This window comes from Phalacrocorax aristotelis, chromosome 1, assembly GCF_949628215.1.
Source record: "Phalacrocorax aristotelis chromosome 1, bGulAri2.1, whole genome shotgun sequence".
Taxonomy (NCBI): domain Eukaryota; kingdom Metazoa; phylum Chordata; class Aves; order Suliformes; family Phalacrocoracidae; genus Phalacrocorax; species Phalacrocorax aristotelis.
The window spans coordinates 137,327,990-137,343,777 of NC_134276.1; the positions used below are offsets into that span (position 1 = coordinate 137,327,990).

At 42.9% G+C, this 15,788-nt stretch overlaps 1 protein-coding gene across 1 annotated transcript in view; it reads right to left on the minus strand.

Moving 5' to 3' along the window:
- The window catches only part of VWF (von Willebrand factor), a 141,034-nt gene that overhangs the window by 101,766 nt on the left and 23,480 nt on the right, over window positions 1–15,788 (minus strand). Inside the window, exons 9-15 of the mRNA XM_075111545.1 lie at window positions 14,391–14,502; window positions 12,270–12,316; window positions 7,796–7,932; window positions 6,230–6,368; window positions 5,519–5,619; window positions 2,303–2,498; window positions 1,101–1,316 (exon numbers count right to left, since the gene is read on the minus strand). Coding sequence (XP_074967646.1) covers window positions 1,101–1,316; window positions 2,303–2,498; window positions 5,519–5,619; window positions 6,230–6,368; window positions 7,796–7,932; window positions 12,270–12,316; window positions 14,391–14,502 — 948 coding nt within the window. The remainder of the gene's footprint in view (window positions 1–1,100; window positions 1,317–2,302; window positions 2,499–5,518; window positions 5,620–6,229; window positions 6,369–7,795; window positions 7,933–12,269; window positions 12,317–14,390; window positions 14,503–15,788) is intronic.

Below are 15,788 nucleotides of genomic sequence, written 5' to 3' on the forward strand. Positions count from 1 at the left end.
TATGCAAAAATACCTTCTCCTTCTGTCACCTCACCTCTGCAACCCAAACCTGCAGTCTGAATTTTCATTCTATCCTCTTGCAACATCTCACCTTTTAGACTGCAAGATTTTGAACCAGGGTTGCTATTTATTACAGGTACAATCCTGCAAACTATCCTCAGGGGAATTCAAAACTCGTCTTGCTGACTTTCATAGAAGTTAAATGTCTACATAAAATGCCACAGACAAAGCTCTTGTTTGAGTAGCTAAGTGGTGCCACCCACAGCCTGTTGATCAAGGTTCAGAATCTCATCTTGAACCAGCTGCCAATTCACACTAGAATTTACAGTGAGAAGAAGGAAAGGAGATCATATGTGGTTAGAAAAATTATGTTCATACACTACGTGAATGGTGTACGTGAAATGAGATCTGACAGAGATCTCAGACCTCTGCACTGACAGGGTGATAATCAAACTGCTGAGAGATGCCAGAGAGGTTGTGGGATCTCCATCCTTGGAGATATTCAAAACTTGTCCAGTCAAGACCCCAGGCTGTAAGTTAGCCCTGCTATGTGCAGGGGTTGTACCAGAAGACTGCCAGAGGTCCCTTCTGATATAAGTTTGTCTATACTTCTATGGTTCTGTTCTATGGTAACACTTGACCAAGTACCTGCCTTTGTCCATCCTCCATACCCTCAACTTCGGCTGAAGTCAGGAGTCACTGACAAGATCAGGATCTGGGAAGCCTGGGCCTCAAAAGAAGGAGGTACAAAAAAAGAAATTCACGCATTACTACAAATCCCTTGGAGATTCCTACCCTGGGATATTCAGAAAGTTTCCAGGTGAGTAGCTGGAATTTAAATACTGCTGAAAACAGAAATCCAGTCAAAAGCTCTGCTGACGTATGTCAGATGACTGCTTCTCTCCCCCAGTGCTGAGCAGCCTCTGTGAACTGTTTTTGCATCCTTGCTAGAATGGAGGAAAGATATACTCTCTCATCATTTGCCAAAAGAAAGATGTGGCACCTTTCAGAAATCATCTCATTCTAGAGTTCTCATCTGACATTACCAAGAAATTCCTTCAAGACAAGGAAAATAAACACGTTTTAGGCCTTTCACTTACGGCAGAAGTCAGGTTCCCTCCACTGGACCAGGAAGTTCTTCCTAGCACAGGCTGCTGCATAATTAGCAATAGCAGAGCACAGACAATCCTTGCCATTGGAGCAGGAGCAAACATCAAAGCGGCAGTTCTTCACATAGGGAGTGGGACTGACTTCATGGTGACAGGGTTCAAATGCAGAAGACATCAGAATTGAGCAGGAGTCCTCCGCGTATTTGGCTAAAAAGAGAAAAATTACATGCTTGCACTGAATCAATCAGTGGCTTTCAAGAAAAGCTAGAAGAGCCACAGTAATCATTTACTTTTTCTTTTGTAAAAAAACCCAAAATACACAGAAGAATAAATTAAGATCAAGTAGGCATAGATAGCATCATAGCTCACAAGCTCCACTGCAAGAATAATGTTTCACTAGTAAAACAAAACAAGGAAAAGCAATGCTTTTATAACCTGATACCACTATTTCTGGTGATGTACTTCCTTTTACAGGGCCTCTGCTTTCTGCTGCTTTTTATATTTGCAAAATTAAACTTCTTAGGCTGCACTACATTTACAAATCTACAGTTCCTGCTCTGATCTATGGCCATAAAATTTTCTGTGTACTTGCTCCTCTGAGAAATTAGAGCTTGCTTTAACACCTGGGACAAGAACATTGCTCTGAGAATTTCTCCCTGTGTCCAGCCAGGACAGCCAAGCAGTATGGTGGGAAAGAGGAAGGCTGTCTGTTGAGATGCAGTAAAAGAAGGGAGACAAGGGATCAGGAAAAGTATATAAGGTGTAAGGACAGAGGGGTGAAGACAAAAGGTGTTTTGTCCACCCAGAGGATAAACACAGTATTGCTATCACTTGTAAGAGTAGTTTCAGTGGCACAAGTTTGTGCGGTGGCTGCGATGCTTTAACTCTGACTGTGGTCCAAACTGAACAGCAGCATGATCCCACATTACTGACTTTTGTTTTAAATTTTCACAAAACTTTACATTTTCCTCAGGAAGCCTGTGTCAATCAGCGTATCTCTGTTTGTTTAGGGGTTTTGCCTTTTTTTTTAATTTTATTTTTTTCTTAAACAGAGATTACAGCCACCCCACTGGTAATGCAGGCAACACTAGCTTTGTCTTTATTTTTCTTTTATTTATTTTTAATTTTTATTGTTATGTAAAATGGAAGTTCACAGTTTGCTGTACACTCTAGCTTTGGATGGAGTTAAGTACCTAAACGAGGATTGAGATTGCAGGGGTCACTGTCTTGTTTTGACAAGTCTTGGCAGTCTGCATTGAGCTTCCAGGAATTTCCAAAATCTTCCAGAAGAGCTTCAACCATGCCAGAAGGTGTAAGAAAATCATCCCCTTGGTTACCATTGTAATTTCCACACAGCCCGCACATCCTTTCAGAATAGACTGCAGACAGCTAAGGGACACAACATTAGCCTTGTCATCCTTCAGAATAGGTCACCACTGTATAACAAGTTTTTTCTAAAGAATGAACCATACACAATTTAACAGTCAAGGAAATTCTCAAATACATATTAAAACACTATAGACAATTTAATTGTACTACATTTTCAAACTTCTAACAAACATGCTATTATTAGAAGCAGCAGGACAATTTTTGCATGGTACAGTGATAATTTCATATGGTAACTGAACTTGACTAGAAGAAAAATGGCTTACTTTTGTGCCTTGATCAGCACTCCAGTCTAGTCTTTCCCTGTTTTCCCCTTCATTCATATAAATGAATAGGGCAACAGTAGGAGTTGCATTTCTTAATATTGTGAGATGATTATATTTTCAATGGTAATTTGGAAAAAGATATCTGAAGCCATTTCACATTTTAAAAGAAAATTTGAAGATGAAGAAAATTTAAACAGATTGTTTTGTCAGAGAACAGGGACAATGTTGGAGGAGCTGTTTCCCTCAACGTAAAGGACCATTAATAAATAAGGAAGAGACTACTACCCCTAAAGCTACATTACCTCATTAGAGCTTCCTCCTGCCTAGAGAAACTTATGATGCACTAAAAGCAGCATTGCAAACAACGCACGTAGCAGATGTGCTTTTCACCCTGCCTTATTCTTACTGCAAATCAAGGGACATCTGAAATAAGACCCTAAACTTAGAGGTAAACAGGGAAGTCTCCTAAGAAACCTCTGCAACACAAAGACCCGAATATCTTTTATTCTAGTAGGAACTGACAGTTTCTATTAGAAGTAAAGACCTGATACATCACAAGTACTACCAACTGTCCTCCAGAGCTGACTCAGTGCTTTAAAACTACGGCTGCTCTCTGTATGCATCTACTAGAGTGCTACTTGAGTCAGGTTGGCAGGAGAAACCAGTGAAACAGACCAAAAAAAGCTGGGAAAACACATTTTTGATGAAAACTGGTTTTCTGTATAATTAAAAATAAAAACATTCTCCAAAATATGACCTAATACTACCCTCCTTTTGAACACAGTGGTCAGAGAGTAAATATGCAGCATCAAAAGGAACAACCATGAATTATTAGGGCATATGTATCCTTATTACTCCAATGGACAAAGAAGCTACTTCTTCACGTACTCTGCACTTGGATACAAATCTAAATTCTGACGTATTTTTGAGTGGAAGCTCAAATCACAAATATCAAGTGGTCACAGAAAGGAGATCCTTCTTGAGGAACACGGAAAGAATTTTTACCAGAAGTCTGGCCAAGGTAATGGAAGTGTATCACTTCCCCCAATTGTCAGAAATACTTGGCAACAGGTCAGTCTACAAATCCAGCACAAATTAACTGTAACACAAATTAAAAAGATGCTTTAGATACCCAGCAAGGGAGGAGCTCAGAGCAGAACTGAACAAACACAAACAGTTGGAGAAACTTCCACTGCTTTTATGGGTAGAAGATCTGGAGCAGAAAATTAATTTGTATTAACTGTAAGAAAGAATTTGCCAGGCTATACAGGTCTCTGACCAGGCAGAAAAATACTCTGAGTACTGAAGAAAGCCAAAACTTCTGAGAGTGCCAAGGGACTGAACTAAATTATTCTCAGCCCAGAAAACACCTCTAGGACCCTTGGAGCACAGAGATACAGGGTAGATCAAAACAAGAAAAAACCCACAGATGTTTTCTAACGTTATTCTTGACCTTTTTCTCTGTTGTCTTTTCAGCTCTTCTACTCACTTCTGAACTAGCTTTCATGAACCCTTACACTGTGCCAGATGTAACGTTTAAGCCAGACTTTGGGGCAGGTGAAGAGAGTGCACAAGCAATGCCATGGTTCAGAGATGGTGGCGCTCCCTGCTTGTTAGAAACAGTAACCCCAGGAAAGCCAGCTCTCTTGGCAACACTCTTCTCCGTGAGCAAACCCACCCCACATGGGGCCCAGCTGCAGGGCCCCTATTACAAGTGGGGCTCAAAGGCAGCAGGGCTGTGGTTAAGCACCCGCCTCTGCAAACACAGCAGGAACATGCACGTCCGCAGCCGCCCAGCGTTACACAGGAGCACATCGCCCTGACTTAGTACCCATAGCCTGCAGGTCATCCACAAGGAAGCAATACTACAGGTGGACTCATACTGCTGAGGGAGTGAACACACTTGCAGGAGTATTCAGGGACAACACTTGCAGTCCCTGAGACCTACCAATGAAATGAGAACAGCCTCTTGTAGGAGCAAAGAGGGTAACAATGGCTTAGCTGATTGGCTGGTGATGGTTTATCAGCTATGAGCAGACTATTCTACAGCAAATAATCTTCTCCCCTTTCCTCACAGGTTTTTCTGTGCTGCAACTCGTTCTGCAGCGTGCAATGCATGCACAAAAAGAAAAAAAAAAAAAAAAAAAAGTGGTTTATGTAAAGCTTTCTGCTGTTGCAGCTAGACTGCTTCCCTTACAGCTCATTTCTCTTAAACCTGGTTTGGGTATTTCTACACTCCGCTGCGATCTGCAGCACAGACAAACCCTAATTGTTAATCAAGGATGACTTTCAACATTCCTCAGAGTGGAAGGAGTATGCAACATATCTTGTAATGGTTAATTGATTTTTCCTGGAAATGATGAGTAACTGTGTCCCTGGAGCATATTCTTCCCTTATTTTAAGTCATACAGCCCCATTGCTATAGTCACAACAGTCAAAGCAAATGAAAGCAAAAATCCAGTTTGAAGGATATCTGCTGAAGAAAACACAAAACTATTCACGGTTAAAAAAGGCTGTCATTGCACAAAAAAAAAAAGGGGGGGGGGGGGGGGAAGCTACCAAGATGCTGTAGGATGAAAACATTTGTTTCAGAATACAAAAGGACCTGTATATCACTCCGGGGGTAGCAAAAGAGAATGGAATTCCTTACATGCAATACAAAGCAATTTCTCACTTCAGACAAGAAAATCTTTGTAATGTTTGGGTGGGGTGAAAGAGGGGGCAAAAAGACAGAAATAAAAGAGACAGAAAGTGTACCTTCACTAGGAGTTCACCATGACCATCCCACTCAATCTGCAAATCTTCCCCATAGGTAAGGCGAACTGAAGTCCTCACCATGCGCTGGATACGGAGGGCACCTTAAGAAAACCAAAAGTGTCAGTCAGTCAAGCCAAGATGCAGTGTTTTATTGCCTGGGACTGCTGTGTCACGGTGACCAGGCCAACAGAGTGGGTCCACAGAGCAGGGGGCACTGAGGTCTGCCAAACCAAGGAGTGCCAGCAATGTCCACTCCGCACTTCCCAAGCTTTGTTCCTGCTCTGTAGTTTACAGCTGCATGAACTTCCCCATAGGCTTTGCTTTAAGGCACTCAGGAGCCCTAGGGGAGGATATATGTGCATTCTGCAAAACCTTGGGCATTAACTGTGACATTTTGCAGGATAACTGGAGGGATTTCAAGCTTCTGGATAAAACATAATAATTTTTTTGAAAGCATAGACCAACAGTGGTTTTCAAGATCACGTCTCTCAAATCCAGACCAGTTTAATTCTCCTGATTCTAGAGGAGCTGAGCCAAGATGTGTCAGCTGCATGGAGAGATGCTGGAATGACAGAACTTCTAGAAGAGGCTGCAAGTGAGAATTTGGTATTGAAAACACTTTGTGATTGAACTGGGCTAAGGCATGACAGAAAACACTAGTAAGTAGCCAGCCCTTCAGTGGCTGGCCAGAGTTAGACCATGCAAACACACCTTGTAGCAAGGGGATCTGTACGTCTTGTCCATTCAGTGAAATTCCTCCTCCATGTTTCATTTTAATGAGGCTGTTGTCCATATCCCGGATTCGGATGGAAGCTGAGCGAGTGCACACAGCATCAGGATCATCTGCACACTACAGAGAAGGGAAAATTTGCCTCAAACCTCAAGTTATCACTTTATTGGTGACTTAGACCCAGGCTCCCAAAAGGCATTTTGACATCTAATTTGGGAGGTGTTAAGTGTCTCAATGGTTTTATGGCTCTAGTTTCTGCATCCCACAAACACTAGGCTGGCAGCCTTTTTTCCATTATCCTGTTAATCATGCACCAGGGAGCTATCAGCAGCTCCTTTGTCTTGGAGACTGGAAAGCAATCCGGGTGCCTTACACCAGACCCTGGGAGTGCCCAGGCTGGTGCCCAGCATCCAACCCCTCCAGCTGCAGCAGGGGTGGGAAGGGCACGCTGCCCTGCACAGCCCGTCAGGCTGGGAAACAGCTGCTCAGTTCACACTGACAGAGGCTCTTGTACTATTTATTTTCCCTGGCTGTGGGTTATGCAGATGAAGAACAGGGACTGCAGGCCCCTGGGTCTCCTCCCTGGTTTCGAAAGGGAAGTTTCAGTGAAAACCCGTTCTGCAAGTTCTCAAGCATGGATGACCTCAGAGCTGCTTTATCAGAGCTTTTTAATGCAGGGTATAGACATAGATGGTGCCTATGACCGTCACGCCCCATTCCTCCACAGCCTGTCACTTCTCTGTTGCTCCTGTCCTGCAAGGCAGGCTGATACTCCCCTTCACTCCTGTCAGTCTCCTGACTCCATCATACCACTCCCTGCCTTCAGTTCATCCGTCCCCATCCCCTTTCTTCCCCCCTGCTTGATTCAGAACCCTTTTCAGTCTCCAGGTTAGTTCACCTATTCCCATGTGCAACTGGTCGATTAATTTCACGACCAGGTTAACCTCCCTGTGACATCCCCTCCAGGGTCTCCTCCCCTCCCTACGCTGGCCTGGCTCCCTTTCCTGTCTCTCTCCAGCCATCTCCACCCACTGCCTCCAGCCACCTCTCTCACATCCTTCAGGACAGATGGTGGAGCAAGTCAGGAGCTGCTGACTGGCTAGTGAGCAACAGAAATCACCAGCCAATGTGACTTAATGGAAAGAAACCCAAGGTACTATTCTGCCAGTGCACCCTACTCGGTGTCTGAGGAAATGCCTTTTCCCCGGGCATCAGCGAGGCACCGGCCTTCAGAGTGCTTTGCAAGGGTGCCACCCTCATCTGCATTTGTTTGTTCAGCTGGCAAAGAGGAGGTGAGGGCTCATTCTCCAAATCTCATTATGAATCTCAGTCTCCAGATAGGCTCCTGGGAATGGCAGCAAGGAGAAGCAAAACACTTATTAACTAAAGGAGAAAGACTGCATCTGTTTTTTAAACAAAATTATTTCATAGGAAAATTACTTTTGTTGGCCTGTGCAGCTGCAATTCATATCATACTCCCACAGCCCTTCCCACTCTCTCAAGAGCATGTGCAGAGGCACGCAAGCGCCAGCCAAGGCTGCTGTTACCTGCACGGTCTCGATGATCACCGAAAAGGAATTTTCCACGCAGTCCTTGGCAAATAAGTACTGACAAATTCCACTGAAGGTGAAATACTTGTTGTCAAAGCTTTTGAAATGGGACTGGCCAGTGACAGAGCATTCTCCTGAAAAATTCAGAGCGCCATTAATGACCCCAGTGCCAGTTGCAAGCAAAATCCTCCCATCCTCCCAGGCCACTGTCAGGGAAGAGCAGCCAAGTGGAGCAGGTTGCACAAGGCCCAAGTTCACAGACCAGAAGCAATCTCACTGTTTATTCCTGTAAGTCATTACCAGTAGTAACAGAGGAGCCGAGGAGCCAACAGAAGCGGGGGAATATGGTATAAACCACACTGAAGGGCTGAAACACATGCCTACAGAAAAGCCTATATAATGTTTCAAACGGAGGGTCATGAGGACATCAGCGAACAGCTCAGCTCTCTGCACTGAAGCGGATTTGATTCTTCTGCAGTACATACTTCAGTGACCCTGGAAATTCAGTGCAGTCACTGAAATTCACCACAGCCTAGGTCATACCTAGCACCTAAATGATGGGTACTGGTGGCACTAATCAGTTTTAAACAGCAATCCACACTCTTTTATGTAGGAACTATGCTTCCCTCTTTATACAATGGGGAAACTGAGGCACGGAGAGTGGAAGTACCAATGCCTAAGACTGGCAGAGCTGGGAAAGACACTCATTACCCACCACTAGTCACAGAATCCATACACTGGGACACGTTGCCTCTTTACCCCTGTGCCAGAGCTTGCAACGTCTTGACATAACACACTTTAAATCTACTTCTACTTAGCCCAGTGGGGCATGTCTGCATCCATGGAGCTGGCTGCAGAATGCAGGCACTTTTACAGAGTTGAATATCAAAATTTGCAGTAAGACTTGTTGGACTTCTGCTCTGCTCTTCTGCAGAGGTGCCTCATTCTCAGTCTGTGTTTCACAGTTGTCTCTTGGTGGATTGTGAGTCTCCTCTTTGTCTCTCTGCTGATGTTTTTAGAGCACTGCACTATGGTTTTATGAAGGCAGCAGTGTCTGAAAGCCTTCTTCACAATGGCCTCCTTGAACACAACCCACAAAAAGTGTTGATTCCTTTGTTGGGCTGCCTTGAATACCAATAAGTTCTTCTAACACTGGAGTAAAAATACCTTATCAGAACAAAGATGTGAAAGATAATCACCGTTAAGTTCGTCCAAGGGCAGAATTCATGCTGGTCTTTACTCTGAACTATTATATTAATTAAATAGCATAAAGTTAAAAATAATTCTATAGTTACAGTAGCTACATCTAAAGTCCTTACAGAATAATGTGAAGGCCTGGCTTTCCCACCCTTCTACTACAAAAAGAGGCTATTTAAACATATCAACATCTTAAAATGTTTTGGTAAACTGTGGCTTTTAATTTCCAAGAAGGAAGTATTCAAATGCCACAATTTGATTTGATTGATTTAGTACCCTGTTATGCTAAGGCCTCTGCAAACACATAGGGAGGCTCGCTCCAACTCCACAGAGCTTGCAAAGAATTTCTTTCATATGAGAACACTACCACACTTACAGATGGTCCCATGGCAAATGAGGTGGGCAGAGACCTCCTTTTCCAGAACAAAATTCAGGTGCTGGGCCTACACTGGCAAGCCATTGACAAAGGATGGAGAAAGGCTAAATGTTACAAGCTGGCAGGTGAACCCCGTCAGTTGTTCTCTCTTCACTGTCTTTGAGTCCCACGTAAGATCTGTCTAATGAACATCGAGTGGAGATTTCCCTCTTCAACATATTACTCAGGGTTAACCATCTTAGGCCAGCCTGTGCTAAAGTGCAACCTCACAGATCCTTGAACAGCTCTGACTTGCCCTAAGGAAAGATCAGCACCTGCTGGATGTTTGTCATCCCCCTGGAGAGTAAAGCGGCTTGGTATTTACTAGCTCACTCTGGGAAATCCTACTTTCAGTTCAATTAAACTTGGACAAAGGTAAAAGAGGTGTTATTCTAGTCAACTTCAAAGTGAATTAACTAGTTATCTGATGTGTAGAACAGATTTAAATAAAACTAGGCATAATCCACCATATTACATGCAGTTTGATTTCCAGGGCATTGTCCGCAACCAGGAACAAAAAGGACAGGTTTGCAGCATGGAGAGCTAGGGTCTGCTAGCCACAACAAGTTTCAGCCCTTTGGCATTGCTCCTGGAAGGGAAATCTCTTTCCTGCAGCAAAATCTCTTCTTATGAGTCCCTCTACCTACTCCATTTGGTGTAATGTATCCCATGAGTTTTCCTGAAACCTACTGCCTTCATAATTAATTTAATTATGATATCAGCTTGAGAGCTTCTTACTAGTGCTAGCCAGCTATTTCTAGTTGGCTGACACAGCAATGCCTTCTGAAGTGCCACCTCCAGCTGTGTGCCCAGTTTTATCACAAAACTTACAGACAGGCAATTCATTCCCACAATATAAAAGAAACCTTTCCTGACAAACCAGTTAGTAAAAAAAATAATGGAACTACCTTGACCTTATGTGCGTCTAAGTACATAAACTTCCTGTGACACATGATTTTAGAAATATTTGTTGCAAAAACACCCAACCAAAACCAAAAATATGCTTCAATATTCCTTCAAATAGAGACAAGACAGGACTGGTAACAATATAAACTTGGCTATTGTCCCCATCAAGGACTGCTACTTTGGGAGGCTTTGCTGCCTTCCCATACTGTCTCAGTACAGTTAGTAGACGTTAGCAGGTACCTGTACAACAGCTTTACTTACACAAGCTTTAGTCTTGCACAAGCCTAGCTGAAAAGTGACTTGTATATATTGGCTTAAGGTACAAAAATAAGCTGGCTTTCTTTTTGACTTGTGCTCATTCAGCACAGCTTCCCAACTCAGAAAAAGACAGCAAGGCTATATTCCATCTTGCACAAAGCTGTATATCAACATCTGTTTGCAAGCCTCAATACCAGGCTTATCTTAATTTCTATAATCACTATGAAGAAAACATAGCTGGAGTTGAGAATAAAAATTTGGCCTTATAGTATTCATAGTAGCCCAGAAAGCAGGGACATTAAGACCTATAACCTAGGTAAAAACTGAAGTTAGAAAAAGACTTATTTCTTGTTTCTAAACATGCTCCTGTCCATTAGCTAAAAGACATAAGAAAGTAGCTGAGGCTATCTCCTTGATTCTGTGTTTTAGACAGTGAGATTCGCTGCACTTGGAGAGATCTCTAGTGAGCACCCCACTCACGGGGCTTCTCACAGTACTGTTTGGCACAGCTCACTAAAAATGTCAATTCTATTTTGAGCATTTGCATACACCACCACCCCCCTTTTTTTTTTTTACTGCTGTCACTTTGGGGCAAGTGCTCTTTGAGTCTAAAGCACAAGGAAATGAAGCACTGACGAGTCAGGCAAGCTTAATGTTAATAGACAGACTTTTTAATAGCCATTTTAACACTGTTGTAATTCTAATTTGTGAGGTCTACACAGTCTCATCTCAATTAAAAAAAAAAAAACAACAAAAAACACAAAAAAAACCACGCCAAACCCAAAAAACTTGCTCTCTCTTTTTCTGTCCTGCCATAACCCCCAGTCTCCTTCTTATCCCTTCCACTCTTAGTTCCCAAAAACAAAGAGAACAAACAAGATAAAAAGCCGTGCTGTCTGCCTGCAGACTCCTACTCACAATGCAGAGTCAAATGCTGTTTCAGGTCAAGCAGGCCTTTCCATGGCTGAACACAGTGCAGGAACTGAGACAGAGGAGGGGTCACAGAACCAGCAGGAGGAAATAAGGAAGGCAGCACTTTGCTGGCTAATGCAGAGCATGAAAAGTCACATTCCACATGTAGGCAAAAAAAAAAAATGGGACAGCAGCCATCAGAACCAGTGAATTTGGGAGGTAGAGCAGAAGGGAAGGGAGCAAGAACACCTGCAGAGCTACCTCTCCAGTCTGCCACCACCCATGGAAGGCTCCCTAGAGCTGTAGCTCCTTCATCTGCAACATGACCATCAGAGCCCAAACCCATGGGGTATTAAGATTGATCAAATCAACTCCCGGTACTTCAAATTGTCCCATCAGCAAAAGTATGCTGATTCAGGCAATCAAACAGGGAACAGTACCTGTTCAAAGAAACACAGCAGTTTACCCAGCACTCTACCTGAAAGCCAATCCTCTGAATCTATAGACCCTTGTATCTTGGTAAACTAAGTAATCAAAAGAGGAATCATTCTTCTCACCAAACAGGATTTTTCATTGCTACACATAAACCACATCGCACAATGTCTGGCTTGTCTCATGACAAGAACTTGGTAGTATGATCCCATCTAGATTGTACTGGAGCAAGCAAGTAAGAACAAAGACAGAATCACTTTTTGTGTGGAAAAAAATATAAGTGGGATGTAAGTGGGAGTGTAGTAGGCAAGGATTACTTGTCAAAACCTGAAAAAAGTAGAGCCAACATACCTGGGCATTCCCCATTGCTGCAGATCCAGGTGCCACGTCGACAGATGCTAGGAAACATACGACAAGTTAGGCAAGAGTACATTAATTCAAATATTCTGTTGCAATTTTTTCCAAATTAGACCAGTCCCCAGCATCCTTTCCATCTCTTATAACCTCATTTCTTAATATATTCATCCCTTCTTACCATTATTCGACAGCAACTGCTGGTAAAGAAAGCTGGAATGCTTGTAAAACTCAAGAACTTCTATTTTCCTCTGCCAAAGCTCTGTGTTTAATAGAGTTTTCAACTACATACCACTGACGTGGAATGAGTTTTAAATGCAGTTCTCAAGATATGTTTATTAATATGACAGAATCATAGGAAAAAATAGTTTGAAGGGACCTCCAGAAAAATCATATACTACAACCCCCAACTCAAAGAAGGGAACTTCAAAGCTAGATCAGGTAGCTTAGGAATTTGTCCATTTGAGTTTAGAAACCTCCAGGATGAGGTCCCACTGCCTCTCTGGGCCATTTCAGGGGAAGCATTTTTTCTTGTGTCTAAATGGAATTTCCCCTGCTTCACATTCTTTCACTGTTTGCCTCTGAGGAGAGTTTGGCCCTGACTTCTTTACAACCCCCTCTAGGCAGTGGAAGTTCCCCTATTAGTCTTTAAACAAATCTATTTCCCTTTGCTTCTCCTCGCATCATAAACTCCCCTGCAGTGATGATCTCCAGTGTCCTCCATAAGACTCCAATCCATAATCATCTCTCTTGCTGTGGGTGCCCAGCACTTCCCACACTACTCCAGTCACGGCCTCATGAGTTGGTCCCAGGAGAGCAATAATCCCTTTCCTTCAGTGGCCAGCTAGACTTCTGCTAAAGCAGACCTTCACCACTCCGAGAGCGCACTGACGACTCAAGTTCTTCTTGCTTAGTTTCCCTTTCTATGCAAGTTGCAAGGAGGTGGATTGTCTCTGCTTTAATGTCTTTGGGTGGTGGATTTAGTCCCATCCCCCATTGCTGCTACTAGTAACCAGTAACATGCACCGATAGTGATTGAGACAGCTGTCATTCTTGGGTCTTTGGGAGACCATGCCAGACAATCCTAGAATCTCCAAAATCAGTTAAGTTTCAATAGGTGCTAGATTCTTCTTGTTCCTTTAATTATCCTAGCCCTTGCAAACCATTTGTGTGTAGTCAGTTTATTGAGGATGGTAACTGCAGAGCCAATGGAATGACGTTCTCCACAGTGGTATCAAAGTTGAACAAGAAGCATTTTTGAACAATACAGTCTATCAAGGCAACACTGATCTCCCAAGAGCACTAAGGCTGAACAATTTTGGCCAAGCTCAAAGCTACAGACAGCTCCAGGGAAAAAGACAAAGTGCTAATGTCATGGTTATGGTTCATATTCTGTGACACATGGTGCAAGTAATGAAAACCTTCTGATCAACAGTGATGATGCATAGACTGTCTGTCTTCTGCATATGGTGGCCTTCACTGAGTCCTCCTTCTGTACTGTAATTGCAAACATCTGGGCACAGAGTTGGCTGAACTCCTTCCACAAATATGTTCACACTTGTACAAAATCAGATCAGGAATACATTACTCATTCCCCTTCCTTTCTTTAGACAGCTAGCCTTCCCCTTCAGGCTGGCCTTCATGAGTGAAAGAAAAATCGTGAGCCATGCAGCTGGGAAGATTCATTAGCTTTGCAAGAAATTCCAAGGACGTGCCTGAGCTAACTCCTCTTGGAAAGAAATGGGGTTTAGAGCTTAAATAAATGTAGGAAGTCAAAACAAAGACACCACTGCTGACACTAACCAGACATGGGAACCTGCCGGTCTGTCTTATCCACAGGAAACAGGTAGTTCTCTATTGTTTGAAGGAGTATGACCCTCACATTGTTCTATCAGATCAAATAACCCTTTAAAAGCGGAGCTGATTTTGCCTTTGTGAACAGCTTACTTCTTGGAAGGGGCTGGCATTTCCAATAAGAGAGCAGGTCCTTTGCCAATGAAAAGAAATTTTTAAAAAGTAGAAAGACAGCTCTAGAAAGATCACCTAAACCAGTCACTAAACGGTGTGCAGTATTTATCCAGAGCAACAGCAACCATGCCAAAGCAACACGGAGTTTACCATGAGTTGCAGTCCTGGGAGATGGTGAAGCCAGGAGGATAATGTTTCCCAGAGTGAATGCAGGAACAGTCAGAGCTTTCAATGCAGTGTTCACCATCAAGGAGCTTCCCCTCTGGATAGATCAGGTAGCAGCAGATACACATGCCACACGCACAGAGGGACACAAACATAACTACAATTAGATTTTCTAGTTCTTCATATACTTTGGCAAGATTTCATATGCATTATTATCCATAGTTAGTCACAGACAGCAATAAGAAAGAATGAGGCTTGCCAAAAACCTCATGGCAGCAGGTGTCTGCTTTCCTTCTAATGCTGCCTCTCCCTCAGATGTGCTGAATGGATTATTTCTAGTGGTCCCACAAGAGCTCTTTGCTTACCAAGTCCCCAAGTCCAACACACATATATTGGAACATACATGAGTCAATCACGGGGAGCACAATCAAGGTTTATCAGAGCTGGTCTAGAAACCTGACTGTTGGAAAATACATGCGCTTCACTGACTACAGTAAAGGCTGTCCAGACAGGTTTTGTATTTGTTGCAAGAGGACAGAAGAGGAGACGAAGCAGGGAATGAAGAAACAAAGTTGGACACCATAAAGTCTAGCAGACAGGGTCTGAGAAGAAGAAACATTATCATGTGGAGCAGGGGTTTCTCTTCTCAAGTTCTGCAGAAGCAAAAAGTGAAAGGGTCAACTTACCAACTTGGATCTAACTGCTGAAGTTTCTATATTACACAATTATAATTACCTATTTAATATATAGAGTACTTTATCTTAAAAAGGTAAACGGAGGTACAGAAAAGTTACAAGACTTGTTCGAGATTGCACTATAAACTAGCAGCAGAAGTGAAGACAAGTTTCTTTCCCTTAGATCCCCATGTTGAGAGATAGTTTATATTCCTCCATTTTTAAAAGAGATGCTGTAGCAAAATATTTTGTTTGCTGAAAACCCTTCTCCCTCCTCTTTGAGTGACTCCTTCCAATCACCTGTAGAGATTTTGGCCCTTTTTCCTGCCAGCAGCAGTCACCACTGACAGTGAGACACAGGTAAGTCCCCTCTCTATCGTTCTTCCCATAGAGCTGCCTGGAAAGATCTTTACTGTTGAGAAAATCCTTCCAGTGAGAGATATTCAAAACCAGATCTGAGCATTTAAGAGTGGTGCAGCTCTCCAGAGAGCACAAGAAAACAGAACATCCGCCTTTTTTCCTGGCAATAGTAATTCCATTTAGAGCAATTAAAGTAACTGTGTGGGGCATTTAAGGGAAGAAAAAAAAAAAAAAGGAACATTCGTTGAGCAGATTCTTTTACTCTTGGAGCACTGGAGGGAAGCTAAGCTAAGCAAAGGTATAATTCTCATCCTAAATCCAAAATTCCCCTATTCCTTTGTTAGATCCT